This window comes from Brachycentrus maculatus, unplaced genomic scaffold (genome assembly GCF_059751285.1).
Source record: "Brachycentrus maculatus isolate JH-2025_06_01 unplaced genomic scaffold, ASM5975128v1 h1tg000229l, whole genome shotgun sequence".
NCBI lineage: Eukaryota > Metazoa > Arthropoda > Insecta > Trichoptera > Brachycentridae > Brachycentrus > Brachycentrus maculatus.
Window position 1 is genome coordinate 70,525 of NW_028280980.1, and position 24,468 is coordinate 94,992.

The 24,468-nt window shown below is 34.5% G+C and overlaps 3 protein-coding genes across 4 annotated transcripts in view; 2 read left to right on the forward strand and 1 right to left on the reverse strand.

The window, feature by feature from the left end:
- Positions 1-2,438: 2,438 nt before the first annotated feature.
- Positions 2,439-12,919, reverse strand: M6 (neuronal membrane glycoprotein M6). Of its 2 annotated transcripts, none has more exons than XM_088264539.1 (5): positions 12,779-12,919; positions 10,235-10,394; positions 7,385-7,544; positions 5,707-6,006; positions 2,439-4,663 (listed from the first exon to the last, which is right to left on the reverse strand). In XM_088264539.1, exons 1-5 carry the CDS (start codon positions 12,780-12,782, stop codon positions 4,532-4,534), a joined length of 756 nt encoding a protein of 251 aa, XP_088120665.1. In that variant the 5' UTR covers positions 12,783-12,919; the 3' UTR covers positions 2,439-4,531. The 2 variants fall into 2 exon arrangements, with proteins under 2 accessions (XP_088120665.1, XP_088120664.1); XM_088264538.1 differs by lacking the exon at positions 12,779-12,919 and adding an exon at positions 12,221-12,560.
- Positions 12,920-13,187: 268 nt separating this feature from the next.
- Positions 13,188-15,347, forward strand: mRpL21 (mitochondrial ribosomal protein L21). Its single transcript, XM_088264540.1, has 2 exons — positions 13,188-14,684; positions 14,785-15,347. Exons 1-2 carry the CDS (start codon positions 14,627-14,629, stop codon positions 15,249-15,251), a joined length of 525 nt encoding a protein of 174 aa, XP_088120666.1. The 5' UTR covers positions 13,188-14,626; the 3' UTR covers positions 15,252-15,347.
- A 5,694-nt stretch (positions 15,348-21,041) lies between these two features.
- The window catches only part of Tsp5D (Tetraspanin 5D), a 42,905-nt gene continuing 39,478 nt past the window's right edge, over positions 21,042-24,468 (forward strand). Inside the window, exon 1 of the mRNA XM_088264515.1 lies at positions 21,042-21,285. The gene's annotated coding sequence lies outside the window, so the exon portion shown is untranslated. The remainder of the gene's footprint in view (positions 21,286-24,468) is intronic.

Sequence of the window (24,468 nt, forward strand, 5' to 3'; positions counted from 1 at the left end):
TTTTTTCAGAAACAAAAATAGTAATGATAATAGAAAAAAAATACTTCAAAACAATATTTTTGACAATTCTTATAGATTTTCAATCAATATTTGGCATTTTATTTTCTTTCCATAAATTTTGGAATGTTAAATAAAAATTACAGCATTAAATAAAACTCAAATAATATAATACTGGATTATCCTGTCACAAAGATACGCTCGAACTAAGATAATAATAAAAAAGAATATAAAAAACTAACTTTAATTATCACAAATATAAGTAAATGATTTTAATCTGTGCATTATAAAAAAGCAATTAAAAACTATAATGTACTTATCAGAATTAAAACAAACCGTTCGATGATGTTGCAAGGGAAATCTACATAAGTATAAATGGAATGGATTATACTGAAATCAATATTTATACACACATACAATGATATGTTTCATTAAAAATAACTTAAATATTAACATTGAAAAAATTGAGGCTTTTTTTGAGCCGTACTTTCACGAATCTCTTTTCTTATAATTTATTTTAAAATTCTTAAAAATATGCTTATTACAATATAAAATTGTGAGAAACAAAACAAACGTAACTTTCCAGTTAATCTTAACCTACAACAAGCAATGTATTAAACTATAATAGTAATACTTAGAAGAGTTTGTACTCTATAATGTATAATTGGGCATATTATTATGCCCAGTGGAATAGCAATCAATGCCTTACAATAAAAAAAATCAGTCTGCTTCAACAACATTAGGTTAGTCATTCTTATCTATGTTCGTACCGTACGAAATGAACACTCTTTGATTGACTTCCTTAAGAAAGATAGTTTAAACATAACATTTTTAATCCCTAGGTTAGGTAATTTGAAAAAGAAAATTAATAACCCAAGTTAAATACATAAACAGCAGACTCTTAGATTTTTGTGAGAAGCAGATATAGTATTTATTTTCTCAAGTCATTACAAAAATAAGGGCCTTCGTAAAAAAAACAAAACATCACATTGTCTATAATACACGGAATCTAGTACCTAATCATAAACAATATGTTAATTGTCTGTGGACAGTCCATAGAAATGAACATATTTATTTTTTACAGAATTAGAGAATATCTGGATAAGGTCGGATGAAATCCATTAAATCATGGAATTATTGTCAAAATTCAACTTTGAGTTCAACAAAATTGAGTTCCGATCTTGACTGTACCTAATCTTTTAAACAAATTTTGGAGAAGTTTGGAATAAATCCACAAATGGAATCTATGTCAAAATTGTGACACAATCAAATTAGTTGCATCTCTTGGCTATTTCTAACCAATATTGTATTGTGAAATCGTAACAATGTAGCAAAATTTGTTTGAGGCTCCAGCTCAATGTTTTGAGGTTATATTTCTATGGTTATTACCGCCAACTTAACAGTATGATACAATGTCATGATGAAATATCAATAGAATCTATGGATTTATGAAAATCTCTCATTAATCAATATTGATATCGTCTTCATAATAATGATGAATTCTATAATTTTTTTTAGACAAGTCTTTGTATTAGTTGAGGCTTAATATTCCATGTACATATGTTTGCAATAATTATTATTGTGGATGTTATTTGACAGCACAATTCCATTTCAGCCTGCATTTACATAGTCCACTAAAGTGCATATACAGTGGCATTACTAACATCTGCGTTTCTTCATCTTCATCCGCCAGCATGAATTGAGGGCTATCAGAATCATACTTGTTAAAGTTTATGCTTAATTTGGACCCATTAGAAAACTATAATTACCGTTCCGATAAAAAAAATGGCTGATACGTTATTTAACCTGTTAACCGGGCGGGACGCATAAAAACGTCAAACGTAAACAATATCGGGTACGGGTAGGACATAGGAACGGGTGGAACGTATATTTTTCCAACAACAAAGGTATTAGTCATCCATACATGTCTCGACATGAATTTAAGACACAGAAAGAATCAGTGTTCGCGCTCGTTACAAGTTGCGTAATTGGACAGCGAATCGCCTGGTTAACAGGTAAAAAAAAAAAAAACATTTTAGATTTTGTTTCACCACTATCCCAAAAAAATGGAGTCTGCCATAGACATATGACATATATAATGACTTTATATTCCAGAATGTAAATTATTAGACGACCACCGCTAAAAGGTGAAGTGAATACCAAAATTACGTACACACATTTTACACGAACAAACTGCCTTATATGTGAAGAATCATATCATTAAAAGCTGCAAATACATAACCAAAATTACACATACATACATACTACGCAATCCTGCAAATATCAACAGTACAACCGGTAAAACTTAATAATTATTTTTGTAAGAACATCGAAACATTAACTTTTAAGCCTAGAATATTGTTTACTCAAATTATATAATCTGTCAGTACAAATATATATATTTTTATGGTTGTATAGGCCACAATGTAAAAAGTTGGGGGTGAGGTACATAATGATATATTTATTGTTCAGAGAATTTTATGCCACTAATTAATCTTAAATTATGCACAGTAAATACAGATAAAAACAATTGTATATTTTAACTCACTTGAGCATATTTTTATCGTGTAGAAGTATAGGAATGTAGATACGTATTACAATATAATATATCATGATAATTTATTTGTTCACTGGCGATGTGTCCATTGTCAAAATGGAAATCTTCAAGTGCCAAAGCAAAGTGGTAGTAAAAATAAGATATCTGGTGCAAAAATATGCCTTTCCACATACTCGAGAACCACGTGCGGTCAAGTCGTAGCCACACATACTGTAGCCGCAATACTGACTTTTGAAATGTCAATTTGAATATAGAGTTTTCTAAAATATTTATTTCTGATGTATGTTGCTTCTGCAGTATGTAAAGTATGTTAATTTATTATTTTTTTCAATTTGATCAAGCAATGGGGGCCAAGAACCGATCAAATAGGTGAAGAAAAAGCATTATGTCAAAAAAATTCTCATATTCAAACATTAATGCCTGCAGTTTTTAGGGACATTATGTAATGAAATTGAAAGAAATAAACTCATATAACACAATATACATGCTTAGAGTAAAAACAATACTTCATAAATACAAATTCATACCCTTTTACAATGTTTTCTATGCCCAAATGGCAGATCTAAGCTTTGGTTTAGCAAAAAAAATTGGTTATGTTTAGATTGATAAACGGCTAAGTGCGCAAAAAGTGGCAAGAGGTTCTCATATTTTCACAGCTGTTGTATTGTGTAGATATTTAAACCTGTCGTTTTGGCTACCATTGCAGTTCTATATCGACTGATGGTAGCCAATAGCATGATATTTGAACACACTTTGGACGGGAATTATATTTTTACCTTATGTGCCGACCTCATTTCAAAGGCAGAAAAGAAGGAATTATACAATTATAATATTATATATCAATCACCTTGTTAAGGTCTTAGCTATACGTACATAATTATTAAATCCCGTCGCCAGCTGATGTAAAAAATACCCGTCCGAAATGTGTTAAAAACAAATAACAACAGCCAGAGGTTGACAGTATGTGGAATGGCAAAACTGTACGAAAACGATGCTTGGTTACACTATGAAGGAATGAGATGGACCCACCGGTATCCTAACACCATTTAACATGGACAAAACATCTGAATGCGAATGCCGTACACACAACATTGTTGAGCTTATAGTTAGGAAGACTTATAGCTAGGTATTGTATGTCCCAGGAGCTAGGCCAGTGGTTCTTAACCTGGGTTCGATCGAACCCCAGGGGTTCGGTGAATCAGCCTCCCGGGTTCGGCAGAGGTCAAAACACACACCCGACTTATTGGACGATATTATGAAAAATGACATGACGTACGATATATTCATTCATCCAATAGATCTAGTATATTATTTGAAAGGAATATATCAGTGTAGCAATAAAAATAATACAAGAGCTCAAACGCTAAACAATTTACTGGGATGGGACTTCAAATAGGTAATAACAAATGTACTAGATCTATTGTTATAACGTGTCTTCATTGCGAAATGTGATTTACGAACAGACTTCCATATTCTTCTTCATCTTTGATGAGAAGTCAAAAAATATATATTTGATTTACGAAATCGGAAAATCACATAGGATAGAGAAATGATAATATCCTGGCTACATTGCCGCCCAATAGTCGAATTGTAACTGTCGTGATGGTATGTTGTGTGATTGATACCTTTCTTAAAGGTGGAGACTTACCGGAGCATTTCGTCGTAACGTAACACGTTATAATGCGAGCATTCAGGCAGTCAGTACACCGAACCCAGCGCTCCATCCTTAGTTTCGGATGCTCGTCGATGCTCGCCGCGAATGATGTTATGTTACGACGAAATGCTCCGGTCAGTCCCCACCTTAATATTTTAATCCCTTCATAGTATGTCGAGAAAAAAAAGGATTAATTTTGTAATTAAGGGTTCGGTGAACGCACATATGAAACTGGTGGCGTTCGGTATCTCCCAACACGGTTAAGAACCACTGCGCTGGCACTAGGCGTGGTGGTGGTGGTTGTAGATTCCCCTCGCCGCATCCTAGAAGCGGTCCTTGGAGGCGTGGACGTCCGGGTCCAGCTCGGCCAGGTACTGCATCTCCTGGAGCTCTTGGAACTTCTCGTGGTCGCGGATGTGGGCGTAGTTGGCCGCGAGGCACATCAGGTAGTGGACCTGCATCATGTATCAATAATCAATGTGCAGTCAAACTGGGTAACTTAGAACAATGAAGCCTTAAAAATCTTAACTTGGAGACAGCTGGCTTCAAGCTATAAAAATTATTTTTGATTACCGCTACTACTGACACTTATCTGCAACCAAAGGTGCATACAGCACTGCATCAATTGACACAATGTTTATTTGATTGTTTATTATATGAAGGCAAGATGATCAGTCCTGCGCTTCAGGTAGGCTTCAGGTCTAGGGTAATATTAATAAATATTGTAGAAAAAAAAATACATTCATTTTTAACCAAACTATACACTATTATTATTTTAACCAACCAATACACTACGGTAGTTTTTGTTAGGATATTACTTATTTTTATCAAGATTTTTTACTCTTTTCTCACAATTTTATTAAGAGTAGCTAGACCTGCTTTGGCTCAGTCTATTTAAATTAAAAAAAAAGAAAGCACACAATTGTAACACATTTAATTTCACAATGCCTGTGAAGCTATGAAAATATACAAAATCCATGAAACAACGCTATCAAAAATATAAAAAAATACAGCAAGTGACAGCAGTTGACAAGAATCATGCTGTCCGCCAAGAGAAAATGTATTGCGTGTGTTGCTGTTTGGTTCCACAGATGGCGCTAGCAAATATATGTACATATTACCAGGGCTTTTTTTTAACAAAAAAGGTCCCGGAACTCCCTAATATCATTGAAATATTCATTACAATAGCATATTTTATCATTTTGATAAAAAATATAAATATAGATTGTAATTACGTAAGCACAAACATTGTTTCGTCTAATTGATTTTGAAAAATCCGTGTTAAAAAGGTGCAGGAATGCTGTTCTACCGCGTTACATGGAAAAGCCCTGAGCAAATGTTTAAAACGTTTGCTCAGCAACACACACAAAAATTGTGTGTGTTGCTGTTATGTTCAACAGATCGCGCTGGCAAATATATACATATTACTGAGCGTTAGTAGCTTCACAATCACCAAAGCTCTTACAAGTCAAAGCAAAGTCACGGCAGCACAACTTACCAAGCTGAGGATGACCAGGAAGCAGGCGACGGTGGCCAGTATGAACATGACCTCGGCCTTCTCCACGTAGTCCTTGCAGAACAGCTTGACCTCGTGGTCCCCGCAGACCTCCATGTCCTCGGGCCGCGCGTTGGCCGGGAAGAGGAAGGAGAACTGCTTGAAGTTGATGCACTCCTGGCCCTGCTGCACAAGGGAGTTGGAGCAAAGCATCCAGAACATGGTGAACAGGAACGTGACCAGCACGAGGAAACACAGCAGGATCAGCCACGCCAGAGTGAGGATGTACGTGATGCCCATGAACTGGAAACAAAAATATATTCTATAATTAAAATGCAACTTTGTTTTAAAATCACTATAAATATTTTACTATAACTTAATTATAATGTCTACCGGTTTCGAAGCTAACCGCTTCTTTATCAAGACTGATTAATACGCGTATATGAGTATTGATCAGTCTCGACAAAGAAGCGGTTAGCTTCGAAACCGGTAGACATTATAATATAAGTTATACTAAAATATTTATAGTGATTTTAAAACAAAGTTACATTTTAATTATAAAATGGAAAATCACAAAGTTAGTGCTTCAAATATAATTTAAAAAATATATTCGTCACAAAATATAATTTCACAATTTTCTTTTAAAAAATCCCCGGTAGTGCCTCTGGTATCATTCAAATACTAACACAAGACACTCAAAAAAGAATAAAATTAAAAAAATTGTGTTTTCTAGCTAGAGGCAAGCAAAATCCAATAATTGATCTATAAACCTTGTAAATAATAAGCAAGGTAAATAATACATGCAACACCCATCTAAAAAAACACATCTGCGCTTCTGGTACCAGACTCGGGTTATATAAAATAAATATAAGCGTGAAAAATCACTAATATTCATTTGCACTCCCCTGGAAATCGAGCTCAGAACCTCCAGGACGGTAGCTAAACGCTCTAACGACTACACTACCAAGACCAGTAGTCGTGAAGTAGAGTTTTTAATTGGTATTGAACAATGAATGATAAAAAGAGCATTATATTACCATACCACAAAGTAAACAATGCTTTAAAAGAAATATGGCTGACTAAGTACATATTGCACCCATCACTTAGTCAAGTTGGAATAAAAAATATTATTATTATTATTATTAATATACAAAATATATATTTAATTCTCTATTTCAGTGATTCCCGCGGTGTCATCATAAGGGCATAATTAAACAAATTAATTAAACAAAATAATTAAATAAATCGGCAAATTTCTTGGAATTTCCAACAGTCTTGTATGCTGACTAAATTCTAAGAATTTCTTATTAAGTTTTCCTGGTGCATTAACGGAACCGTATGAAAATCTGATGTATTAAGGGAGCGGCAAACAGAAAAAGATTGGGAACCTCTGCACCATATTATAGTGTTAAGACGCAGCATTCCTTAAGTCACATTCATTCTACCGGTGACCACCGGAGAAAAATCTTTTTATAATTTTTTTTAACTCTTCATCTTTCAATAACTATTTTCTTTTCAAAACCATATAATTATTCCAAAGAAAAACTTATTTTTTCAATGCAAAAACGGCGTTTTATGAGAAAAACAATCACGTAAAATGTTACCTGGATTTAGAGAAAATTAAATTGCTACTTAACGAATAATGGGCCTTAAACAATTTTCCCTGTAAATGTGAACTTACAATTGCGCAGGAGATTCGGCCGCCGACCCTAGCTCTCCAGGCGCGGTACACCTTGTGCCGAGTGGCCCCCGTGGCCAGACAGCCCAAGGAGAGCAGCATGAGCCCCAGGGCTCCCATGCACGCGCCCCCTATCACACACACCATCTGCACAGCCTCCACCCTGAAAATAATACAATGAGTTTTAAAACGGACGCCTAGTATTTGTAACCGATTCATTATATGTCAGAAGTTTATCATTTTATTTACGTAATAATATTTCACATTTAGATACAATAACACCTCACTTAGCGCGGGTAATCCGTGACAGCAAAATGGCATGCCAAAAGAATCAGCGCTAAGCGGGGCTTGTTTTCCACATATATAAATCACTTGTTTGCACATTTTTCTGTTGTTTTTGTATGCAGCGTTGAACTATTGCGATTTTATATACAAAAATTAATACATTTTTTAATTGATTCGGCAGTCACTTTGTGGTAAAATGTATCCATTTTTAATTTAAGATTTACATAGTAAACGCCACTATTTCTAAAAATCTATTGCGACACATGTTTCAATGCACTCCGCATCATTTTCAAACACCCTACTGTGTTTGAAAATGATGCGGAATGCATCAAAACACGTGTCACAATACATTTTTAAAAATAGTAGTATTAACTAAGTAAAACTTAAATTAAAAATTAATACATTTTAAATGGCAAAACAGTATTGTAGTACATATATAAACTTAAAGGGAATCCACACACCTTACATATGACAGAAATGGTAAAAAATGATTGGGAGTCGAGACGACGTACATGCGACCAAACAAATATTACGAAATCCTAAAGAAAATATTGCATTTTTCAGTTCCCCATTGAATCACTGTATCGCGCTATTAAAACAGTGTTATAGCAAAACAGCGTAAATAGGAGTGGCATTAAGAGAGGTATTACTGTACAAATCTTCCAGTGTACTGGAAGATTTTATGCTAAGAAAAAAAAATATATTTAGATTAAATCATCAAAAATGATGTAGAAGAGTCTTTGCCATCTGATGCAGAATTATGCTGTAACTTTAGTGGACAGATCTTTGTTTTCCGAGATTTCTTGAAGTGTTTCTTTAATTTTTTGATTTGCCGAGTGTCCGATTACAAGAGGTATAGGACTAAAATGTCCGACTACCGTGTATCCATTTACTCACAACCTTACTTCATGAATTGTAGTTAATCGCATATAAATGGTGTCATATCCCTGCGGTAATACTTCTTTGAAGATAGATTATCATAGAGGTAGACGTCACATAGTTTTAAAACAAAGAGATAAACACCATAGGGGTTCTAGTTACAAATGGTGAAAAAGTGGGTTAGGTATACAACAGTATGTATGTATCCTTTGAACTACAGACATTCAAATGAAAAGTTGAATAACAGAGTATAAAGTGATTTTTTAAGACCATAAACAATTTGGTGAAACAAAAAATTATCATGGTTCAAGTAAAAATTGCTGGAAAGAACGAAGAGTCTCGTGAAGTTGGTAGCAACGGAAACAACTGAGGGTAAGTAAGCAACAAGACTGTCTCCCATGAGATGGACAGACCAAATAAAGGAATTGATGGGGTTCTTACTAAACGCCGCCTTTCGCTTGGCCCAGGATGGAGGAATGGAGGTGTATCATAGTACCTCGGTAAGTAGAAAATAAGATAATATTTAAACCCCACCCACTCCTTCCAACCCCCATATATAAACCCAACGTACTTTGTGCATGTCAGACCTCGGCCCTTAGTGCATGTTTGTTCTGCAATTCCTAGTGCATGTTGGTCCTCGGGTCGACCAAAATTGTGATAAGTAAAAATTACTAACCACAAAGATATTTTGTATATTAAAAGCATTGATAACTTTGTGGTATGGTAATAAAACACTGTCTTTATCATCCATTGTTCACTTCGTGTAATACCACTTTTATAAACACTTATTCATGACCACCGGTTTCGGAAAATAATTCCATCATCAGATCATTAAAATAAAATTATTATGATTTGACATTTGTATAAATATAAAATTTTGAAAGAGAGTAAGAAGACAAATGAATCACATTCTTCTTTCTCTCTTTCAAAATTTTATTTTTGTACAAATGTCAAATCGTAATAATTTAATTTTAATGACCTGATGATAGATGTCGTTTCGCCACCGCCAAAAGTGCCATGTCTAAGCTAGACAAAATCTGGAAAGACCGGGGTGTGAGTAACAACACCAAGATGAAGCTTGTCAGGAGCTTGGTCCACTCCATTTTTCTCTATGCTGCTGAAACATGGACCATAAAAGCAGCAGAAAAGAGAAAAATTGATGCCTTCGAAATGTGGTGTTGGAGACGCATGCTCCGAATTCCACGGACAGCTAGACGCACCAATGAGTCCATTCGCCAGTAACTACGCTTGGATGGCTTGACTCTGGCCAATGTCTGTACCCGACGGATTCTACAGTTCTTTGGACACGTTGCGCCTGGCAATGAGGATAGCCTGGATTGACTAGTTGTGATCAGTAGCCTGGAGGGAAAGAGAGGGAGAGGAAGATCCCCCACATGATGGACCGATCAAATTAAGGCAGCAGCAGGCACCTCGGTGGTTGGAGCGCTACGTGCAGCACAGTCAAGGGATAGCTGGAGAAGAGTCATTGCTTTGGGTCACAACCCTCAGCAATGAGGAATAAGACGGAGAAGAAGATGATAGAATGATTATTCCGAAACCGGTAGTCACAAATAAGTGTTTATAAAAGTGGTATTACACAAAGTGAACGATGAATGATAAGGAGAGTGTTGCAAAGTAAATGCTTTAATTATGGATAATATTGAGAATAATGTGGAAAATAAGAGTTACCATATGTGTCTCTGGTTGAATACGTTATCCAGCATGAGGATGGAGAAGGCGGCTCCTCGGTACATGGTGGCGCAAAAGACCCCCACCCCGAGGCAGCACATGATGGTGGCGATGAGGGTGGCATATGGTATCCGGGTCATGCATGATTGGCAGGCGTCCCCTGAAACAAAACACATGTTACAATTTGTAAAGGATTTATGAGCAACAAAATATTTCTGCACTTTTTTGTTCATTAAAATGTTTCCCACATTTGGTGTAAGTTCTCAAATTAAGGGGGCTTGTGCACTACCCGGAATTTTACCATCCGGCAGTCTGGTTTTGAAAAGTAAAAGCGACTACAACAGTTTGGCGTGATCGAATTTATGCGCAACGTGTTCACGCACCGATCAAGAGCACCGATCCGAAGAAAGATGGACAAAAGCACAAGCCAATCATCATTTTATCGTTTCTTGAATTTTTTTCGCAGATACTTTGTGGCACTCTGTTTTATAAACTTTATAAAATTAAACAACTTTGTTTTAACCACTTTTTTTTTTATTAGTACATTTTAACCTACCGGTTTCGACAAAAACCATGTCATCATCAGGGTTTATTAAATTCTAAAACATTAAAATACTTATTTTAATGTTTTAGAATTTAATAAACCCTGATGATAAGGTTCTTGTCGAAACCGGTAGGTTTTCGTGTACTAATCATAAAAAAATGGTTAAAACAAAGTTGTTTAATTTTTTAATATCATTTTACCACGCTAACTGCAGTGCCGGACGGTAAAATTCCGTGTAGTGCACAAACGCCCTAAGAGTTACAAGTATAAAAAAGGAGAAAAAAAAATTAAAACAAGTTAATTGTCTTAATAGACCACTTCGTCCTACAAAAATAGTGTGAAATTGAAATATGTGTATTAATAATAATAATGCAAACATTTCTTTCAACTCTAGACCACAGGACTTGTTTTAATGTACCTTTAACCTCGGGACTATCGTAAAATTAATTATCCAGAACATTGGTCTGTATGTTCCCGATAGTTACATAAGACAGCGTCGGCATAAATTGTTCACATTCCTACATACAGGACCAACCTGCCAATGGTTATGGCTGTAGGAAGAGCTACCGCTATGTTTAACAATATATCACTGGATATTGATCTGTTCCATGTGTCTGAAGGAGTTTTCCGAAGCGGGATTTTTCTACACCTTTAACAATAGTTCCTTCATATTTTCGATTTTAATGTATACCCTTTAAATTTAGTTTGTAATGTATATGCTAATTGAAAATAAATAAATTTAAATTTGAATTGAAATTGAAAAACGTGAAACGATAAGAAAAACTCACATTTTACCAAAATGTTTACTGAAAACGGTTAGAAAAATAAGTGCAACATGTTTGTTTGAGAACCTTATATATAAAATACAAAAATATGGGTAAGAAAGTAAGATATATGCTAGTTGTCACTGCATTCTTTACATGTGTTGCCTCGGTGCTCCCCACAGTCCCTAGTAATTTTTACAAATGTCCCATTATCAAAGGTTAAAAAAAAAACATAAAACATGTTTGCAGAATGCAATAACGCTGTGTATGGAAATGCAGATCACGAGACCTCAGCTTTTTCTGCGACCGTGATTTAAAAAAAAAGAATTGTTACATTGTTCACTACCTACATGCAAACATTATGTTTTTAAGCTGTTTTTGTATGGTTTTTATCTTGATTCAAACAGTTGAGGATCTAACAAAACTAATTAGCTGAAATCATGGGAGGTTATTACCATAAATATTAATCAGGATACCTAATAATAATAATGCAATAATGTTGGTGATATATTGGCTACATTATAAATTTAATTGATGGCATGTGTATCAATCGACACAATTTATTCTAATGAAGAAATGATTCATAACAATAGAGCCGTGGAATGATAACCTCTAATGTAATACAAAACACAAGTACAAGGACACTACATCGAACCACAGATGATTAATATTTCATACCACAAGTTTTTTCCCCGCCAACTCTGTCATGAAGGGTGTGGACAGAAAATCTAGAGCCCCATTGTCCCGGAATCATCTGTCTACTCCTGAGGGGCTGTGTGACGGGGGCATCGCCGTCAAAATTAGTCTCCAATCCGCGATTGTACCGCATTTTATATTAACGTTTCACTAATAATCGAAAATATGGCACAAAAAAACACTTGTCTACACTACACAACACAATAAAGATAATAAAAGCACAGACATTGCGAAAATATGTCAACTAAAAAAATGACGAATAATATGTAAACAGGTGACAATCTCGACAAGATGTGTGCAGAACCGTTTTGCAAATGAAACTGAAGAAAATTTTCGATTCGCAGTAGTTGGCCGTCATCATCGGTGAATCAGAGACTTTTATCGTCGGCGAATTCCAATAATTTCAGTGTCCTTAGCGATAATTAAGTGACGTGTAAGTCGGTGTCAAAGTGGGAGTACCTAATAACTGACAACCACTCCCTTATCTAGACCAAACGTTATCACGAATACTGTTAAGATTAGATAATAATATAAACATACCCATTTTCTTATATTATCGTTGCCCAGGCTACGCGATGCTTTTGATAAACAAGGCGCTTGCGTCCACAGGTTATTTGTTTATGTGATGCGCGACGGATTGCTCAAGTCGGTTTCTTTGTCATAAAAAACAGCAAAAATTATCAGGAAACCTTTGAATATCACAATTTAAAATGAACACTTTTAGACATATAGAATCGTATAAGAAAATCGCATGCATTAATACATAAATAACGCAAAAATAAAAGTTTCTTTGGACAGAAAAAAATTCTCAGTCCGCTTATTATTGGCAGATCGGTATATTTTATTTTATTGGCAATAAATAATACAACAATTCTTATATTGGCAACACTTTCTTACTTTCCTTCCTTTTCATAGAAGAAATGTGTACAAAAGATGTAGAACAGGTAAGAAACAAAACAGTGATAGTGGGCACAAAGTAAAAGCAGGTTAGAGCCCGATTTAGATAACATACAAGTGGCAAGTAATGAATTGAAGTTGGTATGATTGATTTACAATTTACGCCTAGCGCATTTAAAAATAGCGAGAAATTTGAATACTGTGAGTATAAAGGAACAGATCTTCTTCTTTTTGGTGTAGGCCTGGTGGCCTGCTTTTTAAAAGGGATTAGCTTCCTACGATGTCGATTCCCAGCTATCGATCCATCTCTTTGGTGGTCTGCCGGGGAGTCGTCTAACATGGGGTTGGCCGTACAGTGCGATGTGGGGGGAATCTGGATGGTTCCAATCTCCTCACACGCGCATACCATTGTCTCCTTTGTTGCCTTTCCCAAGACTCTTGCCTGATATGCAAGACTCTTGCCTGATATGCTTCTTAGAGTCTTCATTTCTGACACTCTAAGCTCGTTTTTTGTACCAACGGTGTCCGCTCTGCTTTCAATTCCATACGTCATGATGGGTCGGACACAAGTTTTGCTTTTTGCTGCCGATCTTCATCTCAGGATTTTTCCATATAGAGTTTTTCAGGCATACTGAGATGGCTGCAGCTTTATTTACTTGCCCCATCACTTTGCATCGCAGATCCGTTTGACCACACGGGTCCATACCCAGGTATTTAATCTTTTCAATCTACCATGACGACATCCACAGTCACGCTTCATCCCACTGGAATCCGAGAGAACACTATGCTCGTAGTCTTTGTAGCTGATATAGCCACATTGTATTTTTGACTAGAAAGATGGAATGCGTGCAAGAGAAGTTACAGGTCCCCTTCAGTCTCAGCAAATACAACAGCGTCATCCGCATACCAGACAACATCTATGGTTTTCTCTCCCAGTCTGTATCCTTTATGTAGTCCTTTAATATCCTCCACAATCCCATCCATGATAAGAAACAGATCAACATATGTAAATATGTGTAGTCAATGATTATTTAACGATATCTCTATCTTACCTTATCCCTCGTCGCAAAGTATTTGCATAAGGGGTGCGTATCAAAGCTTTAGACTTAACAGTTAAATAAACAAAAACAGTTGCTATGTCAACGGCGGTATAAAAACGATTCACAATCATTTTAACTCTTGTTTACTTTTATTGTTTTGAAAGATATATTTAAAAAAAAATAGGTTTGCAAGTTTTTCATTCATAGTGCGTATGGGTCTTTATCTTCGTTAAATAAGTACTGTTGAATACGTATATGGTTTTGTCTATGGATTGAGAATTTTTTTGTGTTGAATTTCACAAAATCATCTTTGCTTTAGATTCTCACCGTGACATAACCTAATTTTTCGCCTGTGAGAACATTTATTTAAAAAAAATAAGTATGGATATTCATTTCTGAATACCATTGAAATAATACCATTCTTTACTTTTACATGTACTTTTGATTTAAAATGGCTCTCCTTAATGTCGCTTCAAGATTAACAAATTATGTTTTCAACAGAGCCGCAGGTGAGTTATTTTCGTTTAATTCTAACGATAAATTGAATTTTATTTGCAGCTAATGATTGGAACGGAACAATTAAATTCGTTTATTTATGTTTGTCTGCAGCCGCTGTTCTTCCTAGATTTAATTCAACACACCAAGCACTAGAGAAATCGGATGAAAAGAAGAAAGCTCACAGTCTTATCAACACCGTCAATACTCTCGCTGATGCAAATATCAGCAGATGCTTCGCGATAGTTCATTTGATGGGCAAACAGTGGCGCGTTACCGACGGAGACCTACTTATGGTCGAGGGAGTGTGGCCACCCAATATTGGAGATGAAATTAAACTGGAAAAGGTGCTCCTTGCTGGAACTAAGGACTTTAGTCTCGTCGGTAGACCTTTGGTCCAGCCAGGATTAGTAAATATCACCGCTACTATCATATCCAAGAATCTTTCGCACACAAGAACCAACTTCCGGAAGAAAAGGAGGAAACAGTTTCAAAGAATTAACTTTGTAAGACAGGAACAGACTGTGATGAGAATAAACCAAGTACAGATCGGTTCTCACTTAAATCAGCCTTCTCATTAGAAAGAATTAAGCTGAAAAGTGTTTTAAAATTCTGAATGATTTAGTTTCAAACCATACCAAATTTGCCATCTTTATAGTAATTAAAATGTTATCAAATATATAAAGTTTTCTTCTTTTTATTATTTCTTTTTTTACCATAAAATTTACGAGTTTAATGTAACTTTGTGTACCGTGGTAATCACTTTTTTGGATCTTTAAACCTAAAAAAATATTATGAATTTTTAATATTTCTACATATAAAAATAACACATATATTAAAAAATAAAAACAAAATAAACTGATGAATAAACTAGGCTGAAATCTTCATCCACCATATCGCTCACTCCTTTCAACAACATCATATATCAAAAATCATCAATTTTCAGTTGTGCACGTTTTCAGAATGCCCAGAAAATGTACTATAACCCAGCAAAAGTGGCATTTTTTAAACTTAATATTTACCCCTTACAGGGCAGAAAGTGTTGTTTTTGCATTTTGAAGGAACGGTATTGTTTTTTTTTAAATATACTAAATATTTTTCAAATGGAGAAAAACAATTAAGATTTTACCTAAAAAGATCTGTTGCACAGTAAAAAGTTCAATAAGCGGCTTGATATTTATTTTTAATACATTTCATTTTTAAACTTTAAAAACGATCTCCTGAAAAATCAAGTTTTTTGATATTTGACGTTGTTGAAAGAAGTTCTTCATGTTTTTTTTTAAAAAGAACCTTTCTTATCCGTCATATTTGGACTGAGGGTATTTGGGTTGGTACACTAAAAGGTCAGATTATCAAAAAATACAGAAAAATTCAGGTTTACAATAAAATCAACATTGTCGGAACTCAAAAACTACATTGAAATTATATTAAAAACCTTGTAATAAGCCACACAAAAGCAGTTACTATTATTGAAAAAGATCAATACAATAATACGTAAAATAAATATTGATTGTTATAAAAAATATTAACACTTGTGTAATGCCACTTAATGAGTTTTATTTCTTTGCACATGACTAATTTAAAAAACTACAGATGTTTTCATCTACGTAAAACTATGTTTATAAACTCAAGTAGTTTTACTTTTCACCTGTAGATGAAAACATCTGTAATTTACGAAACTAGTCCAGTGTAATTAAATAAAACTCATTAACTAGTATTATACAAGTGTTTATTTATTTTTCAAAACATATTACATACATAAGTGTCATGTAATATTTCCGATGAGTAAGTTCTAATTCTCATTTTGGGACATGGGATTAAGGTTAACAAGACTGGAACACAAATAATAAAGTTACAAAAAAGGTTTTTAAAAAATAACTAAAACTTATACATATGGCTAAATATAAAAACAATAAATAGGCATAAGAAGCATATTTAAAAGAAATAATGAGAAAAACATAAGGTAAGAAGCATATTTAAAATAAATAAATAAGAAAATATAAAAAATTATTAATGTTTAATTTAAAAAAATATGTCATTCCACAAAGTTAATGCCGAATCAATAATTAATAAAATTAATGGTAGTTTATACAAAAAAAAAGTTTAGATCAACTGAAGGGGCGGACCAGCAAAAGGTGGACAAGAGGCTTCTTCTTCTTTTTTTTTAGGACTATGTCCTGTCATTCTCCGGTCCGATCCTGGGAGGTGGAAGACCAGCTTTCCCTCCATCGTTTAGGTGGTCTTCCTGGACAAGAGGCGTTCTACTACAAATATTTGTAAAACAAATGTTTCTTGAAACAACAATATTTTAAAGCAGTGGTCAGCAAAGCTACTAGCCAAATATGCACATAAAAATGATTTAATAATTCTTCAGAGCTAAATCTGTTTGCAATTCTTCTTCAAACCCTCATCTGCATCCAATCGCAATTGTAGACGTTATCCGCAATAAGTAGTGTTTTTATGGATACCTTACTTTCAATAGATTTTTTATCAATGAATACAATATTAAGTGTGAAATCAAGTGTTATTGGGTGTATCCGTAATTTAATAAATGCCTAAAATTACACTTCTCCGCCTCCGTAGTGTAACGGTCAGCACGCTCGGCTACCGTACTGGAGGTCCCGGGTTCGATGTCCAGGGGGGGGTCAAATAAATATAAGTGATCTTTTCACTCTAATATTGATTCAATTTTACTCTGGACTGGTACCTGAAGCGGAGGGCTGATCACCTCTCCTTTATGTGTTAAAGATAACACTATGTTTATATGATTTAGTGCCCTATGCACCATTGGGCGTGGATGAGGGTTTGAAGAGATGATGCATTTATCACCTAACCAACCAATGACAGGCCGTAACAAATTTGCATAATACCATCCCAATAAACTTCTTCGTTTATTTAAAGATATCAATACAAATAGTTAGATTGTTTTCAAACATAGATGGGTGTGGCGTTCTATTCTCTCTGCTGGTTAGTTAGTTACATAGTTTAATAATAGTTAAATAACAAACATGAAAATTGTGAGATTTTTTCGTTCGGGTTCATAGTGTGGTTTTAGTGTTTGGTTACCATGCTGGAGGTTCCAGGTTCGAATCCAAGGGATGTCAAAATAAACGTAATTTTTTTGTTACCCTGGACTGGTACCTCAATCACAGGACAGATCGTCTTGACTTCAAGTAATCAACGATCGATGTTACACTGCGTCAGTGCCCTATGCACCATTTTTTGCGGATAAAGGTTAGAAGAAGAGGATTTTGTAATTTGATTCCTAAGACTAATGCACTAAAGTAGCTGATGCCATGCTTCCAACTGCGGAGTATGTAATTTTTCATTCTTATGACTAAATTTGAGAATTAAGCTGATTAAGTTTATTGTTTCAAACAAAAGAGCTCTAAATTCGACAAGAGGCTCTCAAACTGTTCCCAAAATATCTCCTCAGGTCACGGACACAATTGTGACGCCGGAATCGCTTTTGTTCATATATTTCTTTTGTATTTCACAATATAATATAATTACAAGTAAACAAAATATTATATTATATTTATACAAAATAGATCCCACAAAGGAATGACCTGTGTGTGGGTATTTTTTTAAATATTTTAGGTTATAATAAACGGCACTGGAATGAATACAACAGATATTAAAAACATTAATTATTAAAAGTGCTAATATAAACTACAAATATTTGATTTTAACAGAAAACAAAAAATCTCAAAATGAAAATGAAAAAATTAACATCAAGTATGTACTTTATTCGTCGCAATGATTATTATTTTTATTATAGATCAAGCTTTAGTAGATTGATCTTTTGAAGTTTCGTTATGAACAGGTCGATTGCCTGATATCCACATATATAGACATGTCAGGGCTATCCCAAAATATTGTTCCGCCTTCGCAAACAAAATGCCGCCTCCGTAAAATATGGGCTGTCTTTCAAATACTAGTAGGTACATCGAGGCATTTCCTGGAATGAGATACTGATGTCTAATTATAAAAACAAATAATTCGATACCAGAAAAAATATATTGGACTGTATCTATATAAATAAAAATTTAAATCATCGTTTTTCAAAATCTGAAATCTCCTAAACTTATTCACCGATTCTTTTGTAATTTTGACACGAGTACGAGCGAGTTTTTATCTATCTGTATAAATAAAGTAACAGAGAGCAGATAACTTAAAAAAAGTTTTACCGCAATGGCAGCGACGTATATTGAACGTGACAAACACACTAAACTCAACATTGCTTATGGCAGACAACGCGCTTCTTGACAACCGGTATCATTTAGCATTTTTAATGTTTTCGATTGCTTCATAGTTTTTTTTATATTTTCATTGCTCCACAAGCATATGTAACTAAAAATATTACAAATGTGTGCATTCTATTTTTTTCATTTCCATTTAACCAGACTAAGCCACAGTAACGCGTGTCCGGGTACGGCTTGTATTTTATGAATAAATAAACGAGAGCCAACTACAGATGTATGTTAAATAATAATGATAATTCTTGATAATTTATGTAGCGCCATTTTCATAAAATACTACATCTAGGGCGCTTTGCTGTGATATTTGTTTGTGTCGAATGATAACATTCCTTTGGACTCCCAAACAAATTATAAAAAAAAATTAAAAAAACTTTCCATTGGGTAGAGTGTCAGATTGCCTGGTCAAATTTGTCGCATCTGGGAACCATCAAGTGCACTTTAAACACATTTTTAAAAATGTAGCTACGTAGGTAGTTAGTATTTTAAGCAATTATTTAAAAAGGCAGAATTAGAATTTTTATTTCACTTAAATTGAGCCTTAAGTTACTGAAAGGTGGTTAAAAACCAAAAAATATTCGAGAATGAATAAAAAAAACAACATTTTGAATAAATATTATATGATTTATAAAAAATGTGCCTTTTAATCATGTTATTATAATATTATATGAATAAAAATACAATTTACATTTTTATTAATACTCAGGTGTGTAAAAGACTTTGAGCAGCACTGATCGTCTAGCGTCCCACATAAAGTTGTTTTGTTTGTTTCTGACCGTTCGGAATACTACTTGGTATTGGGTATAGTATAATTCAGCGCCTCCTATAAAGATTAATAAACTGCGGCATTGGTTTAATAACATCGTATCAGTTGTTATCTGTAAACCAGTTAACCGTGTTTTTTTTATACTCTCGTAAAAATACGTTTCATTTCTTCTCCTTTGTGATTTACCCGTATCCAATGCACACTGCAACGTGTAATACTTGATTGCAAATTAATGAAGGCGGTTTAAGCAAATATGTATATTATGGTTTTTATAAATATATGGCATGATTGTTATATTACCTATGTTCATATATCAGAACTTCGGGAGTCAAAGTTGTTCAAGAAACAAGGACGCCAAGTTAGCTGTGGTTACCAAAAAGCCCAACTGAGAGATGTCATGAAAAGGAAGGACAATTAAAGTAGCACAATTTCCTCCCCCATAACAAGAGTCCAGAAATTAAAAAAAAAAACCTGAGCGAAATCTCCCCCCACCCTCCTCTTTTGAAAAAACTTCACGCAATGGAAAACGCTCTATCAAGGAAAGGGGGCGCTCTCTATGTACGCATATTACGATTAAAGGAAATCGTTCATCGAGAATATATCCAAATATAATGACGTAAAAAATAAAAATGTTTATAAGTTTGGTTAGAATGCTCCTTGGTCTCCATTTTTGTTAAAATTAATATTGAAATAGTGTTTTATATTCCAATATAGTACTTTAAGTTACTCGAGAATTGCACTTGAATCGTAATGACTACCTTCAGGTAATTAATTATCAATATAACACTGCGTCAGTGCGATGGATTGCTCTATGCCCCATTGGGCGCGAATGAGGGTTAGAAGAAAACACTGTATAAAGTTATCACTTAAGCCCACCAAATCCAGGTCACTAGCTACGTAAATGCCTTTTTTATAGGAATAACCCGCAGAACCCCTACTTTTAGAGGTTTGTTTGAAGGTAGGATAGTAAGAATAGGGAAGGTGAATGTGAAAAACACATCAATACCAATTGAAAATAAATCTTTCTTGAATTAATTTTGTAATTGGCGGGAATCGAATCCATGGCGCCAGTTTCGCAGTCTAGCGTCTACCTAACTACGCAACGGTGCCTATTATTTACTTTGTATGAAATTAGAGATGTAATAGATCTTGGGGGAGTTAAATTAGTGTTTGAGTCATATCAAATGAAAAACATAATAAACTATTGATGCGTTATTTAGGAGGCACTGGACTAGACCGTCGTGGAGTGAGCGAGTAGAGGAATATGTAAACCGTGTACTCTGGCACGGTGCTGGTAGGTACTGAGTGACAAAACACGAACCGTCTGCCCGTCAGATGAAGTCGGCAGTCGGCAGTCGAGCTCGCTGATCTCCGGTCGTCTTTCCTGCGCTCGCGGTGCGACCTGGACGTTTACGGTCCCAATTATATATAACGATCTCTGTGTTTGCAGAATGCTAGTAGCGTGGGTGACATAATCGTCTTAATTTTTCCATAATAGTTACACTAGTGACCATCTGTGAAGTGCATAAAATTCAATAGAAGAAGTTCGGATTTCTACATATTTCTACACTTCAAGAACCCAGGCAAAAAGTAATAAATTATTCATTATTTTAGCTTATTTATAAACGATATTTTCCAAGCTTTGTTTTCTAAAATATTCCAGTGAGATTCTAACATGATAAGAATATATTTGAATACTTTGGTCCATGCGAGAGATCACTCTTATCTTGTTTACAGAATAGATTTATGTATTTCTTAAGTTATTCAAATTGTCACTATTGTTGACGATAATAAAGTAACATTTTTGGCCTTGCTGTTGACTTAAATGAGTAGATACGAGTAGCATTATTATTTTTATTGCTTCTTTGGTAAAAGCATTCTATTTGTGTTTAAAAATAATAAAGTAAAATGCCGATGTGTATTTTATTTGCTGATTGTAACAACGAAGACTTTTTTCAACAAAAAATGCTTTTTATTCTGAGGTTTGGAATATTTTTCATTGATTTTGTTTACGTAACGCATTATGGAATTTAATAAGAGTAACAACAAACTTTTTGGCTAATTTATAAAGCGCTTTTTTTATAACATATCGTCTAAAGGGCGCTTTTCATTTTTCACGGTTGTCCTGACGAAGAGACGGGTACCTCTCGAAGCCGGTAGACAAAAATGTGGTTATATCAACATAACATTTTTGTAAAAAATACTATTACTACTAACATCACGCCGTTTTCCCGCAGGGGTAGGAAGAGAGGATGGAACGCTACACTCTTTTGTCCTGACATTCACTCCTCACCTCCTTCACATCCACACATCTAGTCATACATTCCCTCCGATTACGCAGGCTTTTGACACCACCAGATTTAAGGTTCTGATTAATCTGAACGTGCCAAATCTTTTTCGGTCGTCCTCGTTCTGTTTTTCCGCTCACATTCGCCACATATACTTTCTTAGTCATTTTCTCGTTATTCATTCGCTTCACATGTCCATACCACCTTTAAGAACTCTTCTAAATCTTTTCAATTATCCCTAGATTGAAGACTAGCCTAAGGGTGAAGACTGACCGGAGCATTTCGTCGTAACGTAACACATTACGATGCGAGCATTCAGGCAGTCAGTACAGTGAGCCGAGCGCTCCATCCATAGTTTCGGATGCTCGCTGATGCTCGCCGCGAGCGATGTTACGACGTTACGTTACGACGAAATGCTCCGGTCAGTTTCCACCTTTATATTCATTTCGCAATGAATAATCGCAATGAAACTCCTTTAAATATTTAAAATATCAGTTGAATTTGATAATTTGTCAATATAAGTGACGAATCGGACCTTAAGAAACGCGTACGTTGCGAAACAACCTCCCATCTCGACTGCCAAAATACACTGACTCCATCGTCTGTATATCGACGACCGCGCTTTTGGCAACATATAAAAGTCGATATATCGATTATCAGCACTTTAAGGTCCAGCATTCGTTAAGTCGCGTTCATAGAGATGTCACATATATCTCTTCATGCCCGATTTTTTGTTAGATAATGGATATTATATTTTTTTGTTTTTTAGAATATATAGAGCCAAAATATTTTTATATATTTTTTTAAAACTTCGAACCTTTTAATAACTCAATTTTTTTTCAAAACCATATAATTATTTAGAAGAAAAACTTATTTTTTCAATGCAAAAACGGTGTTTTAAGAAAAAAATCGATTACGTAAAATGTTACCTGGATTTGGAGAATATTAAGTTGCGACTTACGAATGCTGGGCCTTAACGTTTAAAGTAGGTACGTATTGTAAAAAAATCGCCAATCTCAAATGAACTTAATAGGTTTGTGCGTTCATATATCACACTTGAATCCAACCTGAACTGATAAATTTTCCGCCTTGAATCTTTCGAGAGCCTCCAATATCAGAAACAGGTCTTATGTGGTCCATAACGCAATCATACAGGATGGTCTATGTTCTATATTAAAATCCAGTTTCATACAATTTTATACTTGTGTATATGAATTGCTGATACCTGTTCCTTGTTGTACCGATTAATGGAGTTTAATTAGTGGCGATTTAATCAACCTAGGTTATTTATGATTTTTTTTTATACATCTGTATAAATAATAATTTTAATTCTTTTTACAAAAATGTTAGTCATGATAGAATAGATTATATTAACATAACTAATATTTTTGTAAAAAAAACGTGAGTAATGTTTATAATAATAATAATAAAACCCTTATCCGCACCCCAATGGCGCATAGGGCACTGCGTCATATAACGCAGTATTATCTTGATCGTTTACACATGAAGGAAAGGTGATCAGCCCTCCGCTTCAGGTACCAGTCCAGGGTAATATTGAATAAATATTACAGTGAAAAAATCACTTATATTTATTTAACCCCCCCTGGGAATTGAACCCGGGACCTCCAGAACGGCAGCCGAGCGTGCTGACCATTACACTACGGAGGCAGTAATGTTTATAGTATAGTTTATCTCCTATAGTACTATAGGAGATTTTTGTCTACCGGTTTCAGGACGTACCCGTCTCTTCGTCAGGACAATCACTACACCAGCATGCAAACAAACAATACAGCGTTTTTTTTTTATATATACTCGTACACTTGTGACTGGTGTTTTAACGTGTGACATGTAGATTTTTTCGTTTTTTTTTTACGTATTTATCTTCAAAAACTCCATTCTAAATTTGTGTTATTATATCTCCCGTATGCGCATCCAGGTGGTGCAAAGAGCACGGAACGTATTGACGCAGTGTTAACTTGATCGTCAATTTTTATTAAGTTAAGTTAATTATATGGAGATTTTTGGATGGTAGTAGAAAATATTTTAAGGATAAAGATGACGTCTATCAAGAGCTCAGGGCGAAAAACATTTCAGCTTTATGGGAAAGAAAATGGAGAAGAAATAGAAGGTAGGAAAAAGGAAATAACAATAGACTATTCACGTTTGCATTCCCGTACTCGTATAAAATTGTGGCATTCGAACATTACTGACGTGTGTGAAGACCCTTAAGTGAAAATATTTATTTGTATACGTACCCAGATAAAACATGTGAATATCATATGAACTAAATAGTTTACAACTTTATCTTATGGTTATAAATTCCAGGTGTTACGAGTAGGCATATTCAGAATATCTAAGTTGAAAATACCTTTTTTTTATCAAATTTAATTACAAGCTGAATCAATAAATCCAATATTTTTTAAATAGGAATGCTATTATTTCAACATGTTTTCATTGAGATTCGATTGTACCATATACATTTATA